Source organism: Scyliorhinus canicula, chromosome 1 (genome assembly GCF_902713615.1).
Source record: "Scyliorhinus canicula chromosome 1, sScyCan1.1, whole genome shotgun sequence".
Lineage (NCBI taxonomy): Eukaryota > Metazoa > Chordata > Chondrichthyes > Carcharhiniformes > Scyliorhinidae > Scyliorhinus > Scyliorhinus canicula.
In genome coordinates, this window is record NC_052146.1 from 9,163,092 (window position 1) to 9,187,175 (window position 24,084).

A 24,084-nucleotide genomic window follows, 5' to 3' on the forward strand; every position below is an offset into this window, starting at 1 on the left:
GCATACCTGTACATTTTGATTGAATTGTTGACATACTGTAACATTTGAATAGACAGTACCTGCTTGACAGCTTTTATTCATTGAAAGCTAAATTACATAGCTCCCCAGTGATGCTCTATTGTTTAATTGCATATACTGCACTCTGATACCACAATGCAATCCAGATTGAAGATTTCCATCGAATGGAAATATTGTGGATTAATGAGTAAATTGTTTTCTGCAAGTGAGAGGGTTTTGAGTTAAGGCCGCTAATAGGCTTGTTGAACATTATTATTGGGAACTCCGTGTAATACTGGAATAAAAGGCCACTTTTCCTGCATAGCTATTTGTTTTCCTGGGTTTCCAGCGATTTAATGTTATTGGTAAAAATTCACTCTGCCAATTAATCAAATATAATCGATTACAGATTTTAATGAACAGGAAATTAAACAATCATCCGAGCATGTTGTTGAGCCAGATGGTATAAAGCAACACACAGTTGTTTGATTCAGTTATGCAGAGATGTGTAATGAGGCAGATTAGTTGAGTCTGATATATGTAATCATTGACTTGAAAAGTTAAATATAATAATTTTGATGCATCAGAGATTTGTGGATGAATGGTTGTAAAAATGGAACATTCAGTTCTAGAAAACGCATACGAGCATTACTCCACCCCAACCTCGTGGTCTTGTGTTTCAGGGGTCCCTGATTCCAAAGGCCTCCTGGCCTGTGCCAGATTACATATACTTCTGTTAATTATCTAACAATGGAGCAAACAGCAGGGATTTGTGCTGCTGCTTTTCAGCTGTATTTTCGCTCTCTGATTTAAGTAAACATTGAAATTATAAACAGCAGTTTGTCTTAAGCATAATTCTTTGAGGAGCTACAGTTATGCACCTGTTTTCAAAAACTTGAGGCAGTGTTGCCCTGATGTAACGAGCCATGTAGATCAGTCAACTCAGTTTTGATCTCCTCACTGAGATGTCACTTTTATTCATTGGTGACCACTTTATTTCCACCCTTAATTACCTACCCCAAGGGCATGAAGAAACTGGGTCACAACTGACAGGTTTCCTTCCCTGAAGGACCTTAGTGAACCAGTTGGAGCTTTACAGCAGTCTTGACAGTTTTTGTGATCATTTAATTCACCAGATTTCTGTTCCGTATCCCCTGCTAAAAAAGTGGATTGGCTGAGTTGAGCACACATTGTTGAATAGTTTACAAACATTAATTACCTGCTCTCACGTTTGAAAATACATAATTTTCACAAGTTATCAGGTAGAGAATATGATCAACTAGAAGCATACCTCATTCTAAATGAACATCTTCAACAGAAGTACAAGGAAAAAATGAGCCACATCTGTGTTTATCCAATTCTATTTTCTCATTGTGGGCCTGTTTTATTTTGCATGGTGTCACTTTAACACAAATGGCATGATCAAGTGTTCTATTCAAAATAGACTCCCCAAGAATACTGCCTCCCAGTGAGACTATTTTAAAAAGTATTTTTATTGAAGAGTTTCATTTATAACAAACAAAATACGCAATAGCAACATGTTAAAAATGGATATTTACGAAGTACAGTATTAGAGAAAAAAAAGTTGCAGAGCAACATCACAGTAACACAGCTTGTAGGCACCCCTGCCATGTGTGTAGTGCAAACAATTTTTTGTAGTAACGTGGATGCTACCCCGCACCCCCAGTCTCTCTCTCGCCCTCTCCTGGATTTTTCCACCTGTTCCCCCTCCCCCAGCTGCTGGTCATGGACAGGTCTATGAAGGTGATGGTAAACTGCTTCCACCTGGAGTGAAATCCTGAATCCGACCCCTGATGGCAAACTTGATTTACTTGAGCCTCAGGAATTTCGCCAGATTGGCCAGCCAGTCTGAAGCCTTGGATGGCCCTGCTGATCTCTATCTAAGCAGGAGCCTTCGCCAGGCTATCGGGGAGGCAAAGGCGAGGCAGTTGGCCCCCTTCCATTGAAGAGGTCTGGCTGCTCAGACAACCAGAAGGCTGCCACTAATGGGCTTAGTGAGACTATTGATGGTAATTTGGTAGTGCTGGAAACTCAAATTTCAACTGCACCCACGACTATTTACTATATTTATAATTAACATGGATCTCATAAATGAGTCATGAGGATTTACATGAAGTTCGAAACTACTGAACTTTGTATTCTGACGGAAGGGTTGCAAATTGCCTTGGAGAAAGAATTAAATATTGCTCTTTAGGTTTGTATTGAATTTAATTGGAATAGTGTACAAGGCCCACTGGCCGACATACAAATGGAAATAGGAAGGGGAATTTAAAGTGGCAGGTTGCACATAGCTCAGCATTGCATTGCATGCAAAATGGATGTGTTCAGCAAAGCAATCGCCTCATATGTATTTGGGTTCCCTATTTCTGAGGATGTGGAGATGTCGGTGCTGGACTGGGATGGGCACAGTAAGAAGTCTCAACACCAGGTTAAGTCACAACATGTTTATCTGAAATTGCAGTCATCAGGTGAAGGCGCAGCGCTCCGAAAGCTTGCGATAGGGCAGCACGGTAGCATTGTGGATAGCACAATCGCTTCACAGCTCCAGGGTCCCAAGTTCGATTCCGGCTTGGGTCACTGTCTGCACATCCTCCTCGTGTGTGCGTGGGTTTCCTCCGGGTGCTCCGGTTTCCTCCCACAGTTCAAAGATGTGCAAGGTAGGTGGATTGGACATGATAAATTGCCCTTAGTGTCGAAAATTGCCCTTCGTGTTGGGTGGGGCTACTGGGTTATGGGGATAGGGTGGAGGTGTTAACCTTGGGTAGGGTGCTCTTTCCAGGAGCCGGTGCAGACTCGATGGGCCGAATGGCCTCCTTCTGCACTGTAAATCCTATGATCTATGATTTCAAATGAACCTGCTGGGCTTTAACCTGATGTTGTGAGACGTCTTACTGTTGCAGAGAATATCATTCTATTAGCGATGAATCCAGTAAATGGAAAATCAGAGCACATACGTGTAAATTGTTATTGTTCACAGAAGTGCTCAGGACCCTGGGCAGTTCTGTGATAGGAGGCAAATGAGATAAGTGGATTGTAAATTATATCCTTAAATTTTACAAAATATATACTTGCTACCATTGCAAAAAATCTGGAGCAAATTGCTGGGAAATCATCAAACCTATTAAATGCAGTTTAATTTTCTCAGTGCTCCAAGGTTAACAAGCTAGTTTTTTTAAGGATATGTACATCATCCCAATTGGGTCATCTGTAATTGTTTTATTTGCATTATTAAATCCAAAACGACAAACTGCAAAATAGAGTCAACACTGATTAAATTCACTGCCCAAAGTAGCACTAAGCCATAGAGATAAGGGAATCCCATTCTGTGCTCAGCTGATTTCAGTCAGGAAGCAGTTGAAGTAAATGCAACTGACCTCTGTGCCCAGGGCTAGGAAGAAGAAAAAATATTTGGACTAACTAGTGATTCGTATCCAGTGGCTCCTGCTGGAGTGTGTCCATTTCATGGACTGTAGATTCTGATGGTGATGTCTTTTGCAGTTGAATAGCCAGGTGACACTCAATCTCTGCTCACCCACATGTCCACTTGTATGAGGCAGCAAAGGGCTATCGCAGGTATCTGAAGTGTGCTTTCAGGAGAGGAGAGGATAAATTTTCCATAAATAAAATGAGAAGTTGATATTGTCTTAGAAACCCTTGAAACTTGATTTGCCTATTGATTTAATAGGACCAATAGATAAAGAGCGCAGGTTCAAAGATCAAACCAAGTCTTACTGAAAAAAGGTTTTTGTTTAATAACCCTTTTCTTCACATTAACTTTGATTTTATAAAAAGATGACACGTATGTATAAACTGCTTAATGTGATTAATAAGCATGGCTTCCTTTATTTCTGTCCTCTTTTCTGGTGTTTCCAAACACTGTAGTCAGCAAGCACTCATGAGACCACTCTGAATCAACTGCTGGGAGGTCCATGACACCAGGCCAGAGGGATCCTTTCCTTGTTTGTTTTCCCTCTGGAGGGAAAAGCCTGCTTCCACAATACTTTTTTATGATGGCATTGCTGCGAATCAACATGTTGTCTGGGTGAGGGATTGAACCTGCAGCCACCACTTGTGATGGCCGCTGGTGCCCCAGTTTCCCATCGTTAAACACTGTGAAACTTCGAGACTATCATCACAGTAAACTGCAGCTCTGAGTATAATATGTCCAATATTTATTAAAATAATCCTTCATCTTTCTCTATCTGTGTTTAACAACATGTAACACACACTAATTCTAGGGGTTCACTACAGGAGTAGTCATAAGTAGTTGCAGGAGGGTGCTGTAACAAAAAAAAATCAAAGGTTGTGTGTTAATCACAACTGAATCCCATTCTGCTTATTTGTATGCTGACACTGCTTGGATCAACATTGTCTGGATGTCAGGTGGATTAACAAAGCCAGATGGTTGTGGGTTTAATTCCCAAGTCTGCACAATGTTTAACATCTGCAAGACTCGCTTGTAATTTATCAGTTCTGGGGTGGTCTGCGAGGAGGATTACCTTTCAACAATATAACGCACTGTCATTCAGACAGGATTGTGGTTACCTTACCCCTTTAGAGCTGCAGTCTTATGGTCACAAAGCGGTTCTTGCCTTCTTTCTCCCCTTTGACTGGGTTATGCTATATGGAGGCAAGCACTCCTCAGGGGGAAATAGGGTGAAAAAGATTAATGGGGAAACATTTCAACAATAAAGTAGGCTGAGTGTCATTTGATGATGTAAATCAACTTGTGTGGTACTCATTCATTCAAGATTGGGAAAGCTTGTTTTTCTGGACTGAACCACAAGTTGCAATTCTGGCTTAACGTGCTTTGAAATTGGAAGCATGGTAAATAACACTTAATTTGCTGTGATGCGCTGAACAAGAAAGTTCATATTTGGTGTAGAAAAACTGCATTTATCAGAATATGTATGTGCTGAACCCAACACTGCCTCGAGAAAGGAAAAAGAACTGATAATTCAAAGGTGCTGCTTATGTAAAAGAGCCGCCGTGCAGGTTTCCCAGGAGCCAGAGCTCAATAAGTCATCAAACCCAGCAAGAGGGTAGAAAAGTGAGCAATGTTGAAATGTTTTGAATGTAATCTAGGGAATAGGTAGACTCTGAACTGCCAACTTACTGTGAATGTAAAACACAGATGCACAGGATATTTTTCCCAGTTGATCTAATTATAAGATAAAACTAAGCATATCTACAACCAGTTGGAATGAATTAGGGCGAGACTTGCAACTAGAAGTCAGAAAAAGTCTTTAGTTGATTTATGTCTTGCTCTGATATTCATGGGTTTCAGGCATGTCAGCAAGTTTGTGCTGTTATTTTCAGATCTAATTTGATTGATTTATTTTCAGAGGGGCATGTATAAAGGAAGTGAGCCTGTTTGTATTGCAGCCAATTCCCCTTCAAGGCACAACATTTTCACTGTTGTGTTTAAAGCTTCATGCAGTCATTAGTAAGTGCTACCATGAACCACTTTGTTAGACAAGGACAGCAAACAGTAAAATGTTGGCTAATACCAGAATGAAGATCTCTGCACTTAATTATTTTCCTGATAACTCTTCCCATCGTCACAAAAAGGCTGCATTTGAAAAGCACCTTGGATTTCAGTTCAAAAATGGTTAGGATTTGTACAAAAGCCCAGCACTATACCGACCAGGAAGAGTAATGCTCCTCAGTGCCCCACTGATCATTATTTAGTGACTCATGCCACTAAGTGTCCGTATGTGGATGTTAAGTGAGCAGAATTAACCTTGGATGTGATGTCAAATAGCCCACTGACACAGTAATTTGAGTGAGGAACTGGAGGGCCATTGGTTCCCTGGAAATGTTGGCTTAATATAAATGTTAGAAAAGTGATAGCATATCTACTTTGCCTAATTTATTTGGGGGATGTGACAATAAAATGTTCTATGTGGACCATGCATAGAAGGTTTTTAAAAACTCAAATGACCATTATTTCTAGATTTAAGAAGGCCAGGTGTTTCCCTAAAGGAAGGGAAATCCACACAGGCCTGAACAGAGGGTTGGTGCAAGTTGCCTATCACCATTTTAGTCAGCCATGCACTGCACAACTAGTGGAGAACATCGGTCCAACTGTTATAAAAATACTGCAATGTTATTTAGTGACGGAAATCAATAAATTCTTCAAACAGTAAGCTAGATGAGGGTGTCATCTTTTTAGTTATAAAATATAATGCATTAAGTCTCTGCCCTTTTTGGCAACAACAAGTAGGAGCAGCAAGGTGTTTTTGTTCCAAACACACAGGTGCTGATATGAGCTTTTAGCACCAGACTGATGTCTAGAAATTCCAGTCTGTTATTTTGCAGTTTGATGTCCTGTGGTACTGCTCACAAATAGTTCATGGCTTCAAGCGAAATGGAGATGTTGGTTTAACCTGAGGAGCACCACACCTCAGGCGAGGGGCAGGGTTGAAAAGGCATGGATAACCTCAGCCGGTACGGGAATTGCACCCGTGCTGTTGGCGCCGCTCCGCATCATGAACCAGCCGTCCAGCTAATTGAGCTAATCGACCCCCACGGCTTTAAGTGGGACTGTAATGTTTTGTTGTTGAGATGGATCTGTGTTAGATTGCTTGTTTCTTTAAGGCCACAACATGTGCCACCAGTAAGGAAGTGATCAATAGGCACATCCTGAGACCAATTTCAGTTGCTGAGGGATCTTTTACTAGATGGAAGCTGCTTTCTTTGAGGAAAGTCTAGAAAGCAGTAGAAAATAACTGGCTTTTCAAAACAAAAAGTACTGTTATCATTTCATGTTTTGGAGCCATGTATGACATAGTATAAAATGTGATATAAAAGTCAATGTGTGACTGACCTTAGCGAATCCAGAAAGTTTTCTCCTGGGTTGGCACCATCTCTGCGAAGCCTGTGCATCAGGAGGACGTGGTGACCCCAGCATCCCACAAAATGCAGCATTAAAGTAGCTCAGATTACTATTCATTGTGCAATCCAGGGAGCAAGGTCACAACAGGACTGTTCAGGCAGACGAGAATAGAATATAGGTCAGTGTGAATAAAGTGAAAACATATGTAAATGGGTTGTTCTTCAGTTAATTCCACATTAGGCGAGAACGGGAAACTTCAACATAATCTTGGTGTTCAAATCATTTCATATTTTCAGAATATCGTCAATTAGATTTCTGGTATTTATTTTCCAAATACAACTTTCTAAATTGACCAGGTTACATTTCTGTTTCATATATCCTGTGAGTTAACAAATTAAAGGATAAAAATAAGAAAGATTCTATGTTCTTTAGGTAACAAAAAGAGCAGTGACTTGTGTTAAGCAGCAGAGTTTGGGGAATATTGCAGAATGTAGCCATAAACCAGTAGTTCATAATGGCCCTGTTGAAATTGAGAGCTGTGGAAATGTTAATATCGAAAAAAAGAAAATACACAGCCCACACAGCAGCTGCAGCTTTGCACCGTGTGGAAAATTAAGGCAGATGATTCAATTTGGCCCTTGCCCCAAGTACATTTTAAAATGCTTCTGTGTGTGCAGAAGATAATGAACAAATATATTGAGATGGCACAAGATCTCTACTAGTTTAGCTGCTGAGGAGCCTCATTGTTCCCAGTAGAAGGAGACTAGAAGCTGGGTTAATGGGGGTTAGGGTCGCTCAGTGCGACACCTTTCATAACAACTTAGAGGAAGAATTTGTCTCCTTTTGCCCCAGGCCCATGTGGCACTCAAATGGAGCGTTTGATAAATGAAAGTGTATTTATTAATAATGAGGGGGAATGTGCGTATGCTTTGAAAGCAAAGCATAGAAATGTGTTTTATGACACTGGAAGAAAAATAAATGAAGTAAGTGTGCAGGTCCATTATGAGCTGAGGCAGGAGGATGTGACAGAGGGACTGGCACGATTTGGAGATTAAACTGTGAGCTTTTCAGATGAAGCCACTTATATCAGGGGCCCTTGACAGTGGTGAGAGATGTGAAGCAGTGGAGAGATGATTACAAGAGAACATGACAGATAACTGCCGTCTTCTCTCATTGACTTTGTAGGCCTCAAAAATAAGGAGAAATTGTGGTGATCAGCATCAGGTAGCTGGCTGGTAGTTCCTTAAAGTGACCCGCATGGCATTCCAATCTCCTGAATTTTTATCACGAATCACAGTTTTAAAAAATAAACTCCATTTTTATTTTGATCCCTGGGCTCCTGCTTGATTCCTTTGTCCTTGGTGTACAAAAGAGCTGGGCATCGTGGAACTGTCAGTTTTTGAGATTTCAATGCGGTTAATGGTAGGAAACAAATAAATGCCTTTAATTATTGACGCAGGACTGAAAGTGAACAATTTATACAATTCCTCCTGTCCACCCACCCTCATGTAAAGCTGTATATGGTGTTCCATACTGGAAGGTCCAGGATTGATGGAGGAAGGGGATGTATAATTTAGCAGAGTCTTGAACTTAAAATTTTTCCTTTTTGTTTGACTCCTGTAAAATGACTTTATTTGCCTAGTTGAATGCATATCAAATTCATTACTCTTAGACCAGTGTCAAAGTTTAGACAATGATATCTAAAATCTCATTCTTATATGCAGTTAACTATTAGTTATTTATAAAGCATTTAGCAGGATTGCAATAGCCTACCATCACAGATGCAGAGATATGCCCTCAAATCCAAAAAGGGGCTAAAAGGACAATAAGATCAGCAAAAGCCAGGAGAGAGAGGTTGAGGTGACGGACATGCGGAGCGAGGTGGAACAGGACATGGTAGAGCGAGCCAGGTCACCAACACGAACGCCGGCCTACCCACCAATAGGCCAATGAATGGAACTCCTGACACAGGAGCTCCTTAAACATAGAGACACCATAATGAAGGAGATTATGGCGACAGTCGCAGATGCTTGGTTCATTCAAGGAGGCGATGGAAAGGAACGGCGATTGGAGTCGCAGGAGGCGATGGGGCAGGAACTCGAGAAGGTGACTTCCGACCAAGGCGACTGGATCCACTCATTGGAAATGGAGGTGGCAAGGTTGGTGGTGCAGGAAACACTCTGCGAAGATGGAAGAACAAGAGAACCAGTCACGCTATCAAAACTTCCGAATCGTGGGCCTACTGGAAGGCACCGAGGGCAGAAACCCCACAGAATACTTGGCGCTGGTTAAGCTGGTGGCAGGTGAAAGCTTCCCCAAGCCCCCAAAGTGGACAGGGCCCACAGGTCACTCTGGCAGAGACCAAAAGCAGAACCACTGAGGGCCATCATCGGCAAGCTCCACCGGTTCCAAGATAAAAAGAAAATCCTGAACTGGGCAAGGCACACCCGGTCTTGCAAATGGGAAGGCACATGATCCGCGTGTACCAAAACAATGGGGGTAGACCTAGCCAAGCGCCGGGCCAAATTCAATGGAGCCAAAGCAGCCTTGTTTAAAAGCAAGGTATGGTTCAATGTGCTGGTCTTCCCCCCATCCCACCTTAATCAGAATTTTCACCTGGAGCATCAGGGGTTTGATTGGCCCAAAGTCTTCGCCCACCTGAAATGACTGAGGGTTGACTTAACCTTCCTCCAAGAGACGCACCTAAGGGAGAAGGATCAACTGAGAACAAGGAAGAGTTTGGTGGGAAAGTCATTCCAAGCATGTTCCGGGACGAGGGCTTGTTGGGGGGGGGGGGGGCATACTATTTAATGAGGACGGCATTCACAGCCACAAACATGGTTACGGGCCTTGGCGGACGATATGTAATGGTTAGCAGAAGGGACCCCAGTGGTGCTTGTAAATGTGTACGCTCCTAACTCGGACGATGCACACTTCATGAAGAAAGCCATGGCAGAAATCCCTGACATAGGCTCCCACCAACTCATCGGGGGGTGGTCATACTATTTAGTGAGGACGACATTCACAGCGACAAAGATGGTTAAGGGCCTGGGGGGCAGTATGTAATGGTCAGCGGTGTCCTGGAATGGGCCCCAGTGGTGCTTGTAAATGTATACAGCCCTAACTCGGACGATGCACAATTCATGAAGAAAGCCATGGCAGAAATCCCCGACATAGACTCCCACCGACTCATCAGGGGGTGATTTCAACTGCGTACTGGACCCACGGACGGACAAACCCAGCCCCAAATCTGGCAAACATTCGAACATGGCTGGAGAACTGAACGCCTTTATCGAGCAGATGGGGGCTGTGGACCCATGGAGATTCACACATCCTAGCGAGAGGGTGTACATGAGGATCAACTTATTTGTAGGGGGAAATCAGTGCTTCCAGGGGTGGCAGGGGTGGAATACTCCACAATAGTAATCTCTGACCACGCTCCAAACTACGTGGCTGTGAGGTTGGAGATGGGCAAGGCCCAAGGCTCCCCATGGAGGCTGGACACAACAGTCCCACTGACAAGTAATTCTGTTAGAAGATACCACAAGCCATCGACCGATACGTAACCTGCAACCAAAATGGGGAGGTCTCACCCTCCACATTCTGAGGCACTGAAGGCGGTAATGAGGGGCGAAATAATAGCTTTCAGGGCGGCACACTGGAGGTGGGCCGGCGGTATTTCACGGTCCGACCACAAAGCTACTGGTGCAGAGGAAATAACTGCAAATGGAATTTGACCTACTGTCCACCGGGAAAGCAATACACCAGCTCCGCCAGACACAGGAGACTGTCGGGCGGCAAAATGGTTAGCACTGCTGCCTCACAGTTCCAGGGACCCGCGTTAAATTTGGCCTCGGGTGACTGTGTGGAGTCTGCACATTCTCCCCGTGTCTGCGTTTCCTTCGGGTCCTCTGGTTTCCTCCCACAGTCCAAAGATGTGCAAGTTAGGTGGATTGGCCACGATAAATTGCCCCTTGGTATCTAAAGGGTAGATGGGGTTATGGAGATGGGGTGGGGGAGTGGGCCTCGGTAGGGTACTCTTTCAAAGGATCGGTGCAGACTCGATGGGCCGAATGGCCTCCTACACCATAGGATTCTATGAAACCTTTGATATGCATAGAGAGAAAGTCAACCACCTACTGCCTCACCAGCTAAGAAAGCAGGCAGCCACGAGGGAAATAGCGCCGGTGAAGGGCAGGAATGGCAAACAAGTCGCTGCGCCAGATGGGATTAGCGAGACCTTTGCGACATTCTACTGGGAATTGTACACCTCCGAGCCTCCAGAGGGAGGGCTCAAAGATGAAACAGTTCCTCGACAGATGGACATGACAGTTGTAGGGAAGGAAAAGAAACCGGGCCTGGAAGCACCGCTAGAACTGGGAAAGTCGTGAAGAGTATTAACTCCATGCAGACGGGGAAGGCGCCAGGACTATTTTCTCCCTGTGGGAGATGTTCATTGATTCGTTATCAAAGGGAACTCTGCCAACCCTGGCTCGGGCTTCGCTATCGCTGCCACCAAAAAAGGACAAACACCCAATGGCGTGTGGGTCAAACAGACTCAGCTCACTCCTGAACACTGATGCCAAAATCCTGGCAAAGTGACTGGAGAGCTGCGTACCAGAAGTAGTAGCGGAAGATCAGGTGAGTTTTGTCAAGGGAAGACGGGTAACAGCGAACATCAGGTGCCTTCTGGGCATGATCTCCCCAGGAGAGAACAGGTGGAGAGGCATTCAGAGAGGAGACGGGGAGTATAGATGATGACCTGCTCCTCTACGTCTTCAGCCCCCTAGCCAAGCCAACATGAAGGAATAATGGAACTCCTAAGGACGTTCGGTGCAGTCTCAGCTCATAAACTCAACCTGAGCAAGGGAAAAATACTCCCTGTTTTGGGGAGGTGTGTACGCGCGCCCCCTGCCCCCCCAGCCTCCCCTGGACAGGATGAGAAAGGAGAGAGGACTCTGGATCGGGTCACTGCACAGGGCAAACGTCGCTTTCACGAGCGCAGGCCTAAGCCTAACGCAGGTAAAGGTGGTCGACAGGGCGCACCACCTGCCTCGCCTGCCGGAGACTCCTGATCGGCTGTCGATCGGCAGCACCACCCAAAGCTGCAGAAAATACATCCTTGGAGGATCAGAGGAAGGATTCCCCAGCACATGGAGACTGTTCACCATCATGTTCCAGGATCTGTTCGTAACAAGCAACCAATAGGAACGGGGGGGGGTGGGGGGGGGGGGGGGGGGGGGCAGGGGGCAGGGTATCCGAACGGACCACAAAACAAAGAGAGGAAACAAAGAACAAAGAAAAGTACTGCACAGGAACAGGCCCTTCGGCCCTCCATGTCCACGCCGACCATGCTGCCCTTCTAAACTAAAATCTTCTACACTTCCTGGGTCCGTACCCTCTATTCCCATCGTATTTATGTACTTGTCAAGATGCCCCTCTATCGTCCCTGCTTCCACCACCTCCTCCAGCAGCGAGTTCCAGGTACCCACTACCCTCCGTGTAAAAAAGACTTGCCTCGTACATCTCCTCTAAACCTTGCCCCTCGCACTTTAAACCTATGCCCCCTAGCAATTGACCCCTCTACCCTGGGAAAAAGTTTCTGACTATCCACTCTGTCTATGCCCTTCATAATTTAGTAGACCTCTATCAGGTCGCCCCTCAACCTCCGTCTTTCCAATGAGAACAAACCGAGTTTATTCAACCGCTCCTCATAGCTAATGCCTCCATACCAGGCAACATCCTGGTAAATCTCTTCTGCACCCTCTCTAAAGCCTCCACATCGTTCTGGTCGTGTGGCGACCAGAATTGAACACTATACTCCAAGTGTGGCCTAACTAAGGTTCTATGCAGCTGAAACATGACTTGCCAATTCTTATACTCAATGTCCCGGCCAATGAAGGCAAGCATGCCGTATGCCTTCTGGACTACCTTCTCCACCTGTGTTGCCCCTTTCAGTGATCTGTGGACCTGTACACCTAGATCTCTCTGACTGTCAATACTCTTGAGGGTTCTACCATTCACTGTATATTCCCTACCTGCATTAGACCTTCCAAAATGTATTACCTCACATTTGTCCGGATTAAACTCCATCTGCCATCTCTCCGCCCAAGTCTCCAAACAATCTAAATCCTGCTGTATCCTCTGACAGTCCTCATCGCTATCCGCAATTCCACCAACCTTTGTGTCGTCTGCAAACTTACTAATCAGACCAGTTACATTTTCCTCCAAATCATTTATATATACTACGAACAGCAAAGGTCCCAGCACTGATCCCTGTGGAACACCACTAGTCACAGCCCTCCAATCAGAAAAGCACCCTTCCATTGCTACTCTCTGCCTTCTATGACCTAGCCAGTTCTGTATCCATTTTGCCAGCTCACCCCTGATCCCATGTGACTTCACCTTTTGTACCAGTCGACTATGAGGGACCTTGTCAAAGGTCGTATTGAAGTCCATAGAGACAACATCCACTGCCCTACCTGCATCAATTATCTTTGTGACTTCTTCGAAAAACTCTATCAAGTTAGTGAGACACGACCTCCCCTTCTCAAAACCGTGCTGCCTCTTGCTAATATGTCCATTTGCTTCTGAATGGGAGTAGATTCTGTCCCGAAGAATTCTCTGCAGTAATTTCCCTACCACTGATGTAAGGCTCACCGGCCTGTAGTTATCCTTGCTACCCTTCATAAACAAAGGAACAACGTTGGCTATTCTCCAGTCCCCTGGGACATCACCTGAAGACAGTGAGGATCCAAAGATTTCTGTCAAGGCCTCAGTAATTTCCTCTCTCGCCTCCTCCAGTATTCTGGGGTAGATCCCATCAGGCCCTGGGGACTTATCTACCTTAATATTTTTCAAGACGCCCAACACCTCGTCTTTTTGGATCTCAATGTGACTCAGGCTATCTACACCCTTCTTCAGACTCAACATCCACCAATTCCTTCTCTTTGGTGAATACTGATGCAAAGTATTCATTTAGTACCACGCCCATTTCCTCTGGCTTCACACACACATTCCCTTGCCTATCCACATGATACAGGAGGAAGGGGAAGCGGAGGGAGGGGAGGACATGTATCCTTTTTCGACTTTCACTTCATTTAGGCTAAACAAGCCCACTCTGTAATGTAGGTTTTACATGTTGGGATTATATAATATGTGTATAATTTTTTTAAGGGCAGCACGGTGGCCTAGTGGTTAGCACAACCGCCTCACGGCGCTGAGGTCCCAGGTTCGATCCCGGCTCTGGGTCACTGTCTGTGTGGAGTTTGCACATTCTCCCCGTGTCTGCGTGGGTTTCGCCCCCACAACCCAAAAATGTGCAGGTTTGGTGGATTGGCCACGCTAAATTGCCCCTTAATTGGAAAAAATAATTGGGTAATCTAAATTTTTTTTAAAAAGAAAAAAAAAAAATGTGTATAATTTTTAAAATTCATTTACAGGCTGTGGGCATCGCTGGTTAGGCCCAGCATTTATTGCCCATCCCTAACTGCCCTTCAGAAGGTGGTGGTGAGCTGCCGCCTTGTACCGCTGCAGTCTTTGAGGTGCAGGTCCACCCACTGTGCTGTTAGGAACGGAGTTCCAGGACGTTGCCCGAGCGACAGTGAAACTACTGTTGGTGCAATTTTATATGCATATGTTGATTTTTGTCTTGTTCTGTAACTGTTGATATAAAATGTGAAAAACTCAATAAAAATACTTTTTTTTAAAAATTGCAACAATCTGGTTTAGCCTCAAGACAGTTGCCAGGGAGAGGTTTAGAGTTGGTGACTAGGGAGTGAATTTTGTAGCGAACATGTCTCCAGCCTTTCTATCATTGAATTGGAGAACATTTCTGTTTCTATGTTTGTTGGACAATCTGATAATTTGGAGAAAATGTCGGGGGTGGAGAGAGCTGTTGGTCAGCTTAAGAGGGTATCATCATGTGGAAACTACTGTTGTGTTTTTGACTGAAGAGTATTATTGGTAGGATATTTGGAGTGCTCAGGATGGATATTTGAGGAGCACCAGACGTCGCTCTGCAGGAGCTGGAAGAGAAGCCACTGCAGATGCTTCCCTGGCTACAGTTCGATAGACCAGGTGAATGCAGAGCCACCCAGCTGATAAGCAGTGGGCCAGTGTTGGTGGAGACCGGTTAAAGGCTGCAGACAGATCAAGTTGAATGAGGAGTGATAATATACCTGTCTCACAGTAACATAGGATGTCATTTGTAACTTGAATAAGAGCTGTATATCTTATGTTGCCTCCTAGTTCCATCCTATTCTGTAAATAGGAAATCTGCTGCTGTGTGTGCAGCAATGACTGTTGAGCTATTTACTAATGAATATCATTTTGTTTGCAATCAAGATAATGTGACTGGTGCTTCTATACATGGGTTGCAGCTGTATAGGACAAGTTAATATCACCAGGAGGTATAAACTTCTTCCTGCCTCTTGCCTGTACTGAATGTTTCAAAGAATGATGGTCCAGGTGTGGAATAATTCTGTCAGTGTGATGGGGACAGACAACCGGATTGGAGGTTAGACCACTTAATTTGTTTGGCTGATCAGGAACTCCTGTTACCAGAATTATGACTAGAGCTCGTTAGGATAATTACAAATGATTAAGACAGGTCGGCTTGCCTTGCCAGTGGGTGTGCGGACTCCTGCTGGCAGCCAGCAGGTGTAAAGGAACACGATCTGTCAAATCAGCTGATGACCCTCTTAATTCAGAGCAGTGTGAGCCAGAGGAACAAGCGTGTTTAATAATTGATACTTACTCTAATAGGTTAATTGCAACGGCATTCATTCTAATTTGCATTCTTGATCAGCTTCTCACAGTCGGTGTTACTTGGACAGATATTTTTTCACTCTCTTCCTCGCTCTCGCCTCCTGCTTGTTCATTGCAGTGGAGTTAATTGCTGACATTCCCTGAGTCATTCAAAGCATGTTGATTTAATGAATGTTAAGTATGCAGCTCCTGGGGGTTTGAATGGTGCATATGCTGTTTGTTTATGGAGGAAACCTTTTTGATATAATTGTGGCCAGGTGGCTGCTATTTATAGAATAAATGAAGAGATGGGGAGGGGGCATTAAAGGCAGTAGCATCAGCTTATCACATGTCTCCTCTTTGAGCGGCAAACATTGTGTTGATCTTCTTGTGATCCCATTTTTAAAAATATATTATTTGTGATTTACGAAATTGTGAAGTTAACTGGGTCCTTTGGCTATAGCAAAGTTGGGTGTGAGCTTTTGTGCCAAATCATTTTTGAAGGCGACGTGATACTGTGGTTAGCACTGCTGCCTCTCAGAGCCAGAGGGCCAGGTTCAATTCCGGCCTTGGGTGACTGTGGAGTTAGCACATTCTCTCTGTGTCGGGTTTCTCCCACAGTCCAAAGATGTGCAGATTAGGTGGGGTTATTGGGTGGGGTGGGGGGGGTGGGGGGGGGGGGGGGGGGGGGCCTGGGTAGGGTGCTCTTTCAGAGGGTTGGTGCAAACTCGATGGGCCGAATAGCCTCCTGCTGCACAGTAGGAGTTCTATGGTTCTACGATTAGTAAAATGGAATGGTATTTACTTTTTTGTGTTTTCCTGCACCTATTACGTACAGAGCTTTGATGTTAAAAGCAGAACCTCAAATTCATGCCTTTGTTTTTAAAACATTAAAATCAAAGCTTCTCAACATAAATCAGCATCGATTAAATTTCACCACCTCAGTTAGCCCATGTCCGTGTTCCTTTGCCCAGCAATGAAAAGGTCGAAAGGCTACTGCCATTCATCTGCTCCTGTGCTTCTTGGAGGTGATCTGGCCCCATGTTGTATTAAAATTCTGAGGAGGGATATCTGACTTTGGGTGAATAGGTGAACAATTCTGTGATATCTTCTCGGCTGCTTCCAAAGTGACTTCAATGTCCCGCTTTTAACTTACATCTGAGATCTGATTGGCTTTCAAATTGATGACAGTCAAACTCTGCAGTGTATAGCTTCCAGATGTGTGTGTGTATGACACCTGAGTTGGGGGTTAGTTTTCCAGTGACACTGATTCACATGTATAACCAGTCATGAAGTAGTATCAAGGTCATGCCTTATTGAAAGATGCTTGTGGGCAGACATGAAAATACACTAAGGTGTACTCCAGTTAAACAGCCCCCATTCTCTTGGGTCTCCAGGGGAAATGACCTGTCTGACAGAGAGGCTGATGTATCGTATGGTAGTACAGTGACATCCATGCAGGGTGAAACGTTCAACACAAAAAAAAATCAAGCAAGAACAGAATTAGAATATACGGGGGGGGGGGAGAGACAACGGACGACGACACACGATTAAATGGAAGGTGCGTTCAGCTGATATCTGATATCATCTGGTTCCTAACTATATTGGATTATTTGAAAGTGAATGTGGGGTGCCAAGTTACTCGTAAATTGAATATTTAATTTATCTCATCATCTGCCATTCTAGGGCACACCCAAGAAGCTCAAAACAATATTGACCTAGTTTCATTATAAAATCAGACAGTTCTTACCAAACCGTCAACAGCAAACTCCTGGCCAGGGCTTTACTCAGCCTTGTTCCTGCTGTTGTAACTTAGCAAGAGTTTGTTGAAAACCTTTTTTTTTGTGGGAATTAATGGGGTTTCCGTCAGTGTTCCAGCAGCAAAACGGGAGTGGCTGTTACCAAATTCCCAGCTCATATTTACTATCAGTCATATTACACCATTGGTGAGTAACCGGAAAAGATGCAGCACACTTTTTATTGTGGTTGCTATATTTTTCTATAGTTTTTATGTTTTTAATGTAAATTTAAAGTGCCCAATTCTTCTTTTCCAGTTAAGGGGCAATTTAGCGTGGCCAATCCACTTAACCTGAACATCATAAAATCATAGAATTTACAAAGAAGAAGGAGGCAATTTGGCTCATTGAGTCTGCATCGGCACTTGGAAAGAGCACCCTTCTTAAGCCCACACCTCCACCCTATCCCCGTAACCAAGTAACCCCAGTGAACCTTTTTGGGCATTCAGGGCAATTTAACATGACCAATCCACCTGACCTGCACATCTTTGGACTGTGGGAGGAAACCGGAGGAAACCCACGCAGACACAGGGAGAAGGTGCAGACTCCGCACAGACAGTGGCCCAAGCCAGGAATCGAACCTGGGACCCGCACTGGAGCTGTGATACAACAGTGCTAACCACTGTGCTGCCGTGCCGCCCATTTGGTTGTAGGGGTGAGACCCATGCAGACACTGGGAGAATATACAAACTCCACATGGGCAGTGGCCCGGGGCCGGGATCGAACCCGGGTCCTTGGCGCCATGAGGCAGCAGTGCTAACCGTTGCGCCACTGTGCCGCCCTTTCTTTTGTTTTTAGTTGGTAGTCCTATTCTCTGAGTGAGAAGGTTGTGAGTTTAATTTTAACCTCAATTCTACATCATCTTGGCTAACACTTCAGGAGGGAGGACTTGTCGAGTTAAAGAGTTGCCAAGCTTCAGTTGAATTCAGTTTCGCTGTTGCACTGGATAAAAAAGGGAATTCTGAATGCAAACCTACATTCTTCCTCAACCAGTTCACCCAAAAGCAAGATACACGGTTCTTTGTACAACAGTTGCTAGTTGGTTCTTGATGCTACAAATTGGCTGGTGCATTTGTATTGTTAACAAGTAATCGGAAATATCAGGATATAAAATTATGACACAAAGATAGGCCAGGTGGTGAGGCTGAGAGTCTTGGGTTATAGGAAGATATAGACGGATTAGTCAAATGGGCAGAATAGTGGTAGATGCAATTCAACCCTGAAAAGTGTGAGGTGTTACACTTTGGAAGGAGCAGTTTGATAAAGAAATATTCAATGAATGGTCTGACACTAGGGCAACAAGGTGGCGCAGTGGGTTAGCCCTGCTGCCTCACGGATCCGAGGTCCCATGTTCGATCCCGGCTCTGGGTCACTGTTCGTGTGGAGTTTGCACGTTCTCCCCGTGTTTGCGTGGGTCTTGCCCCCACAACCCAAAGATGTGCAGGCTAGGTGGATTGGCCATGCTAAATTGCCCCTTAATTGGAAAAAATGAATTGGGTACTCTAAATTTATGTTTAAAAAAAAGAATGGTCTGACACTAAAAAGTCCTAAGGAACAAAGAGACCTTGGAGTGGACCTAGGATTAAGTGGGCAGCAGGGTAGCATGGTGGTTAGCATAAATGCTTCACAGCTCCAGGGTCCCAGGTTCGATTCCCGGCTGGGTCACTGTCTGTGTGGCGTCTGCACGTCCTCCCCCTGTGTGCGTGGGTTTCCTCCGGGTGCTCCGGTTTCCTCCCACAGTCCAAAGATGTGCGGGTTAGGTGGATTGGCCATGCTAAATTGCCCGTAGTGTCCTAATAAAAGTAAGGTAATGGGGGGGGTTGTTGGGTTACGGGTATAGGGTGGATACGTGGGTTTGAGTAGGATGATCATGGCTCGGCACAACATTGAGGGCCGAAGGGCCTGTTCTGTGCTGTACTGTTCTATGTTCTATAAATAGATCTCTGAAGGTAGGAGGACAGGTTAATAGGGTGGTGAAAAGGCATATGGGGCTGGTTTAGCTCACTGGGCTAAATCGCTAGCTTTTAAAGCAGACCAAGCAGGCCAGCAGCACGGTTCGATTCCCGTACCAGCCTCCCCGGACAGGCGCCGGAATGTGGCGACTAGGGGCTTTTCACAGTAACTTCATTGAAGCCTACTCGTGACAATAAGCGATTTTAATTTTTTCATATGGTATACTTGCCTTTATCAGTCATTGTATAGATTACAAAAGCAAAGAAGTCATGTTGGAGTTATATAGAACATTGGTGAGGCCACAGCTGGAGTCTTGTATGCAGTCCTGGTCGCCACATTATCGGAAGGATGTGATTGCACTGGAGGGGGTGCAGAGGAGATTCACCAGGATGTTGCCTGGGATGGAACATTTAGAACATAGAACGATACAGCGCAGTACAGGCCCTTCGGCCCTCGATGTTGCACCGACATGGAAAAAAACTCAAGGCCATCTAACCTACACTATGCCCTTATCATCCATATGCTTATCCAATAAATTTTTTAATGCCCTCAGTGTTGGCGAGTTCACTACTGTTGCAGGTAGGGCATTCCACGGCCTCACCACTCTTTGCGTAAAAAACCCACCTCTGACCTCTGTCCTATATCTATTACCCTTCAATTTAAGGCTATGTCCCGTCGTGCTAGCCACCTCCATCCGCGGGAGAAGGCTCTCGCTGTCCACCCTATCTAACCCTCTGATCATTTTGTATGCCTCTATTAAGTCACCTCTTAACCTTCTTCTCTCTAACGAAAACAACCTCAAGTCCATCAGCCTTTCCTCATAAGATTTTCCCTCCATACCAGGCAACATCCTGGTAAATCTCCTCTGCACCCGTTCCAAGGCTTCCACGTCCTTCCTATAATGAGGCGACCAGAACTGTACGCAATACTCCAAATGCGGCCGTACTAGAGTTTTGTACAACTGCAACATGACCTCATGGCTCCGGAACTCAATCCCTCTACCAATAAAGGCCAACACACCATAGGCCTTCTTCACAACCCTATCAACCTGGGTGGCAACTTTCAGGGATCTATGTACATGGACACCGAGATCCCTCTGCTCATCCACACTACCAAGAATTTTACCATTAGCCAAATATTCCGCATTCCTGTTATTCTTTCCAAAGTGAATCACCTCACACTTCTCCACATTAAACTCCATTTGCCACCTCTCAGCCCAGCTCTGCAGCTTATCTATGTCCCTCTGTAACCTGCAACATCCTTCCGCACTGTCTACAACTCCACCGACTTTAGTGTCGTCTGTAAATTTACTCACCCATCCTTCTGTGCCCTCCTCTAGGTCATTTATAAAAATGACAAACAGCAACGGCCCCAGAACAGATCCTTGTGGTACGCCACTCGTAACTGAACTCCATTCTGAACATTTCCCATCAACTACCACTCTCTGTCTTCTTTCAACTAGCCAATTTCTGATCCACATCTCTAAATCACCCTCAATCCCCAGCCTCCGTATTTTCTGCAATAGCCGACCGTGGGGAACCTTATCAAACGCTTTACTGAAATCCATATACACCACATCAACTGCTCTACCCTCGTCTACCTGTTCAGTCACCTTCTCAAAGAACTCGATAAGGTTTGTGAGGCATGACCTACCCTTCACAAAACCATGCCGACTATCCCTAATCATATTATTCCTGTCTAGATGATTATAAATCGTATCTTTTATAATCCTCTCCAAGACCTTACCCACCACAGACGTTAGGCTCACCGGCCTATAGTTACCGGGGTTATCTCTACTCCCCTTCTTGAACAAAGGGACCACATTTAAGTTATGAAGAGAGGTTGGATAGGTTTGGATTGTTTTAGCTGGAGCAGAAAAGACTGTGGGACGACCTGATTGAGGGGCAAGGGCAGGGTGGATAGGAACAGCTATTCCCCTTAGATGAAGGGTCGGTTACGTGAGGACACAAGTTCAAGTTGAGGAGAGGGAGGTTCAGGGGGAATTTGAGGGGAAACGTTTTTTATCCAGAGCATGGTGACGGTCTGGAACGCAATGACTGGGAGGGTGGTAGAGGCGGGTTGCCTTGCAGCCTTTAAAAAGTACCTGGACGAGCATTTTACACGTCTCAACATTTGAGGCTGTGGGCCGTACTGGCAAATAGGATTAAGTGGGCAGGTCAGGGCCTTTTATGCGGCGGTGCAGACTCGATGGGCGGAAGGGCCTTTTCTGCACTGTATTTGTCTGTGATTCTGTGAACATTGTTCTTTCCTTCCTCCAATCCCTGAGTCTCAGCATGTCACCACATGCCATGCAGCCTATTTAATAATGCTGCTTCTGAGTGTCTTCTCACCTCCCTTCGCATGACAGCCCTGCACAATGGCATGGTTGAGTTTGGGAACCGACCATATGTGGCATGATGTTCACAAATCCAACAAAGCTGTAAAAGGCTGCGCATAATGATCACAAAATGTTCTTCCTTAAATTAGTATCAATTTCCTCCTACTTTTCAGTTCTCTCTCTATTCAGAGTGCAAATCATTTCAAACTTTTTGGTCAGTGTGAAGTCAGACTGTTTTAGGTCCAATCCCACTAAAAGACTGGTTCCTAAAATAATTAATTGATGAGCATTATTCTGAGAATGTGATGAGGTGCTATATAAATGCAATTTTGTTTGTATTTAGATTTCCAATTTTCTGTCCTACGCAAGAAGGATATTGTATTTATGTCGTGTTGCTAGAAAAGGATCAGTTTTTGGAGCGCAACTGTTCATCAGTAAATTTAACACATTGATCCTACAGCAGTAGGTATTCATTCATCACCCAACAGTGAAGTTATAACTCAAACATTTATCCTTCTCCCTTGTTATGTAGATGAAGATCTCTTCCAATCAAAATGGCAGGAACAATGAGGATGAGAGCGTCAGAGAAGCCAATAGTCCAGAGAAGAGCAGCTCGAGAGACAAGCTTAGTGATGTAAGTACTCATTTAAAATAAAAGTTTCTGCACTTGGTGTTCAGGGGCAATGACAGGCCATTGCAATTGTCTTGTGGAGGGATTTTGTAGTTGAGAATAGAGATGAGGATATGTTTTCATAAAATGGCATTCAGTGCTTCATTCTACAGACACAGGAGCTGTTGGGAATCTAACTGATGCAGAATTTGAACAAATGTTTTCCTTTTCAAGGGAAGTAGCTAGATATCTAAAGACCTGTCTGCAAAGTGTTGATGTGCAAATACCAGATTAATTCAATAATGAACGTGCCAAGCCTGGTTAGGAATGTTGGAATCTAACTATGCAAATACCTCCTCCCTTTTGACAGCACTGGTGTACACCATCCTTTTTGTCATACCTAACCTGCTTATAAATGCTGTGTGACATGCAGGTATGATGTTGGCACTATATCATGATGGCTCGTGCCTGTAAATACTCCCTCTTAGAAATTTCTTTCAAACATTCCATGTTCTACTACAGGGAACTAAGTTGTGTGCAAAAATGAAGGGAGGCCCCCTACAGATTTATTTAAGGATGCTGACTAGTAGTCCTGAATTCATCCCAGCGTATAGGAATATCATTTGTTAAATAGCCTATAAATAATGTTAAGTACGACAGGAAGGCTAGAAATGATTACTTAAAACAATGTTGCTGTGTTAACCAATTCATTTTGGCTAGAAAAATGGGAAGACAGAGTTTCCATTCACTTGCTTCCATTCTGCATTGTTTCTGGTCATATTCCATTGAAACATATCACTGAATATTAAACGACCTATACAGTAATTTGATTATACACTACCACATTACCTGTCCTCATCAAAATGCCAGTTAGATCCAGATAAGACCAGTTTATCCCTGTTGGTTTCAATGGATTTTGATTAATATATGGAACAGGATACCCTTGCAGAAATACTCCACAAACTGATTATAAACATTTTGATGTGCACAAATGCACATCTAGGCTGCATTTCTCCACTCAAACTCTCCATATCTTCAGACAAAACATCACTACTTTCATTCATCTTTCCCAGGTTATATATACCACACAGTTTATTTTTTTTTAAGAAGAGCAAGCACCACATTTCCTAAAATGCACATTAACATCGAAAAACGCCCAAGACACACTTGAAATCACGTTTCCACTTACCTCACAGCGGGAAAACTACCGCAATCTTCAGGAGCAGTCAATATGCCGAATTCACTACCGAAGTCCACAACAGGCCAAGATGTCAAAAGTTCTTTCAACATCAACTCACACTAAAGAGGTAAGATATGATCAAAATAAATAAGTCCAGCTGTATTATTCCTAGGAATTGATAGTTAGGAAGAGTTGTTCACCAAGTGCCTGGTGTGGAATCTTCCTTCGGTCAGCATGCTTGTTATCAATTTCCTGGTAATATACAGGTGGTCTACTGTTACATGTGACAAAATGCACGCAAGTTCTACTTCTGTATGGTGCTTCGTAAACCATAGACTGTTGATTTTGCAGGAAATTCATGGCTATGGTGCATTCTGAGCCTCAGCAGTATGCAGTTAGATTACTGATTGTGGGCTGAAGTTTTTGATATTCATCATGTATCACATGCTACGATAGTACATAGCCCCAGCTGTTGATTTTTTAAAATAATTATTTGTAATAACAATTTAGGACCTTGCTCAGCTGAACTAATGCTGCCAAAGCTGAGGTCAATTAACTACCTCTAATCGGGAATCAAACATGGCTCATCTGGTTGGTGTTACA

The 24,084-nt window shown here is 44.2% G+C and overlaps 1 protein-coding gene across 13 annotated transcripts in view; it reads left to right on the forward strand.

Annotated features, from left to right (window-relative positions):
• fbrsl1 (fibrosin-like 1) overlaps positions 1 to 24,084 on the forward strand; it is a 1,082,194-nt gene that overhangs the window by 530,515 nt on the left and 527,595 nt on the right. For 11 of the 13 annotated variants that reach the window (XM_038805641.1, XM_038805908.1, XM_038805817.1 and 8 more), the window contains 2 exons: positions 22,224 to 22,325; positions 23,498 to 23,608. In XM_038805641.1, coding sequence (XP_038661569.1) covers positions 22,224 to 22,325; positions 23,498 to 23,608 — 213 coding nt within the window. The remainder of the gene's footprint in view (positions 1 to 22,223; positions 22,326 to 23,497; positions 23,609 to 24,084) is intronic. The other 2 variants (XM_038806290.1, XM_038806535.1) reach the window with 1 other exon arrangement.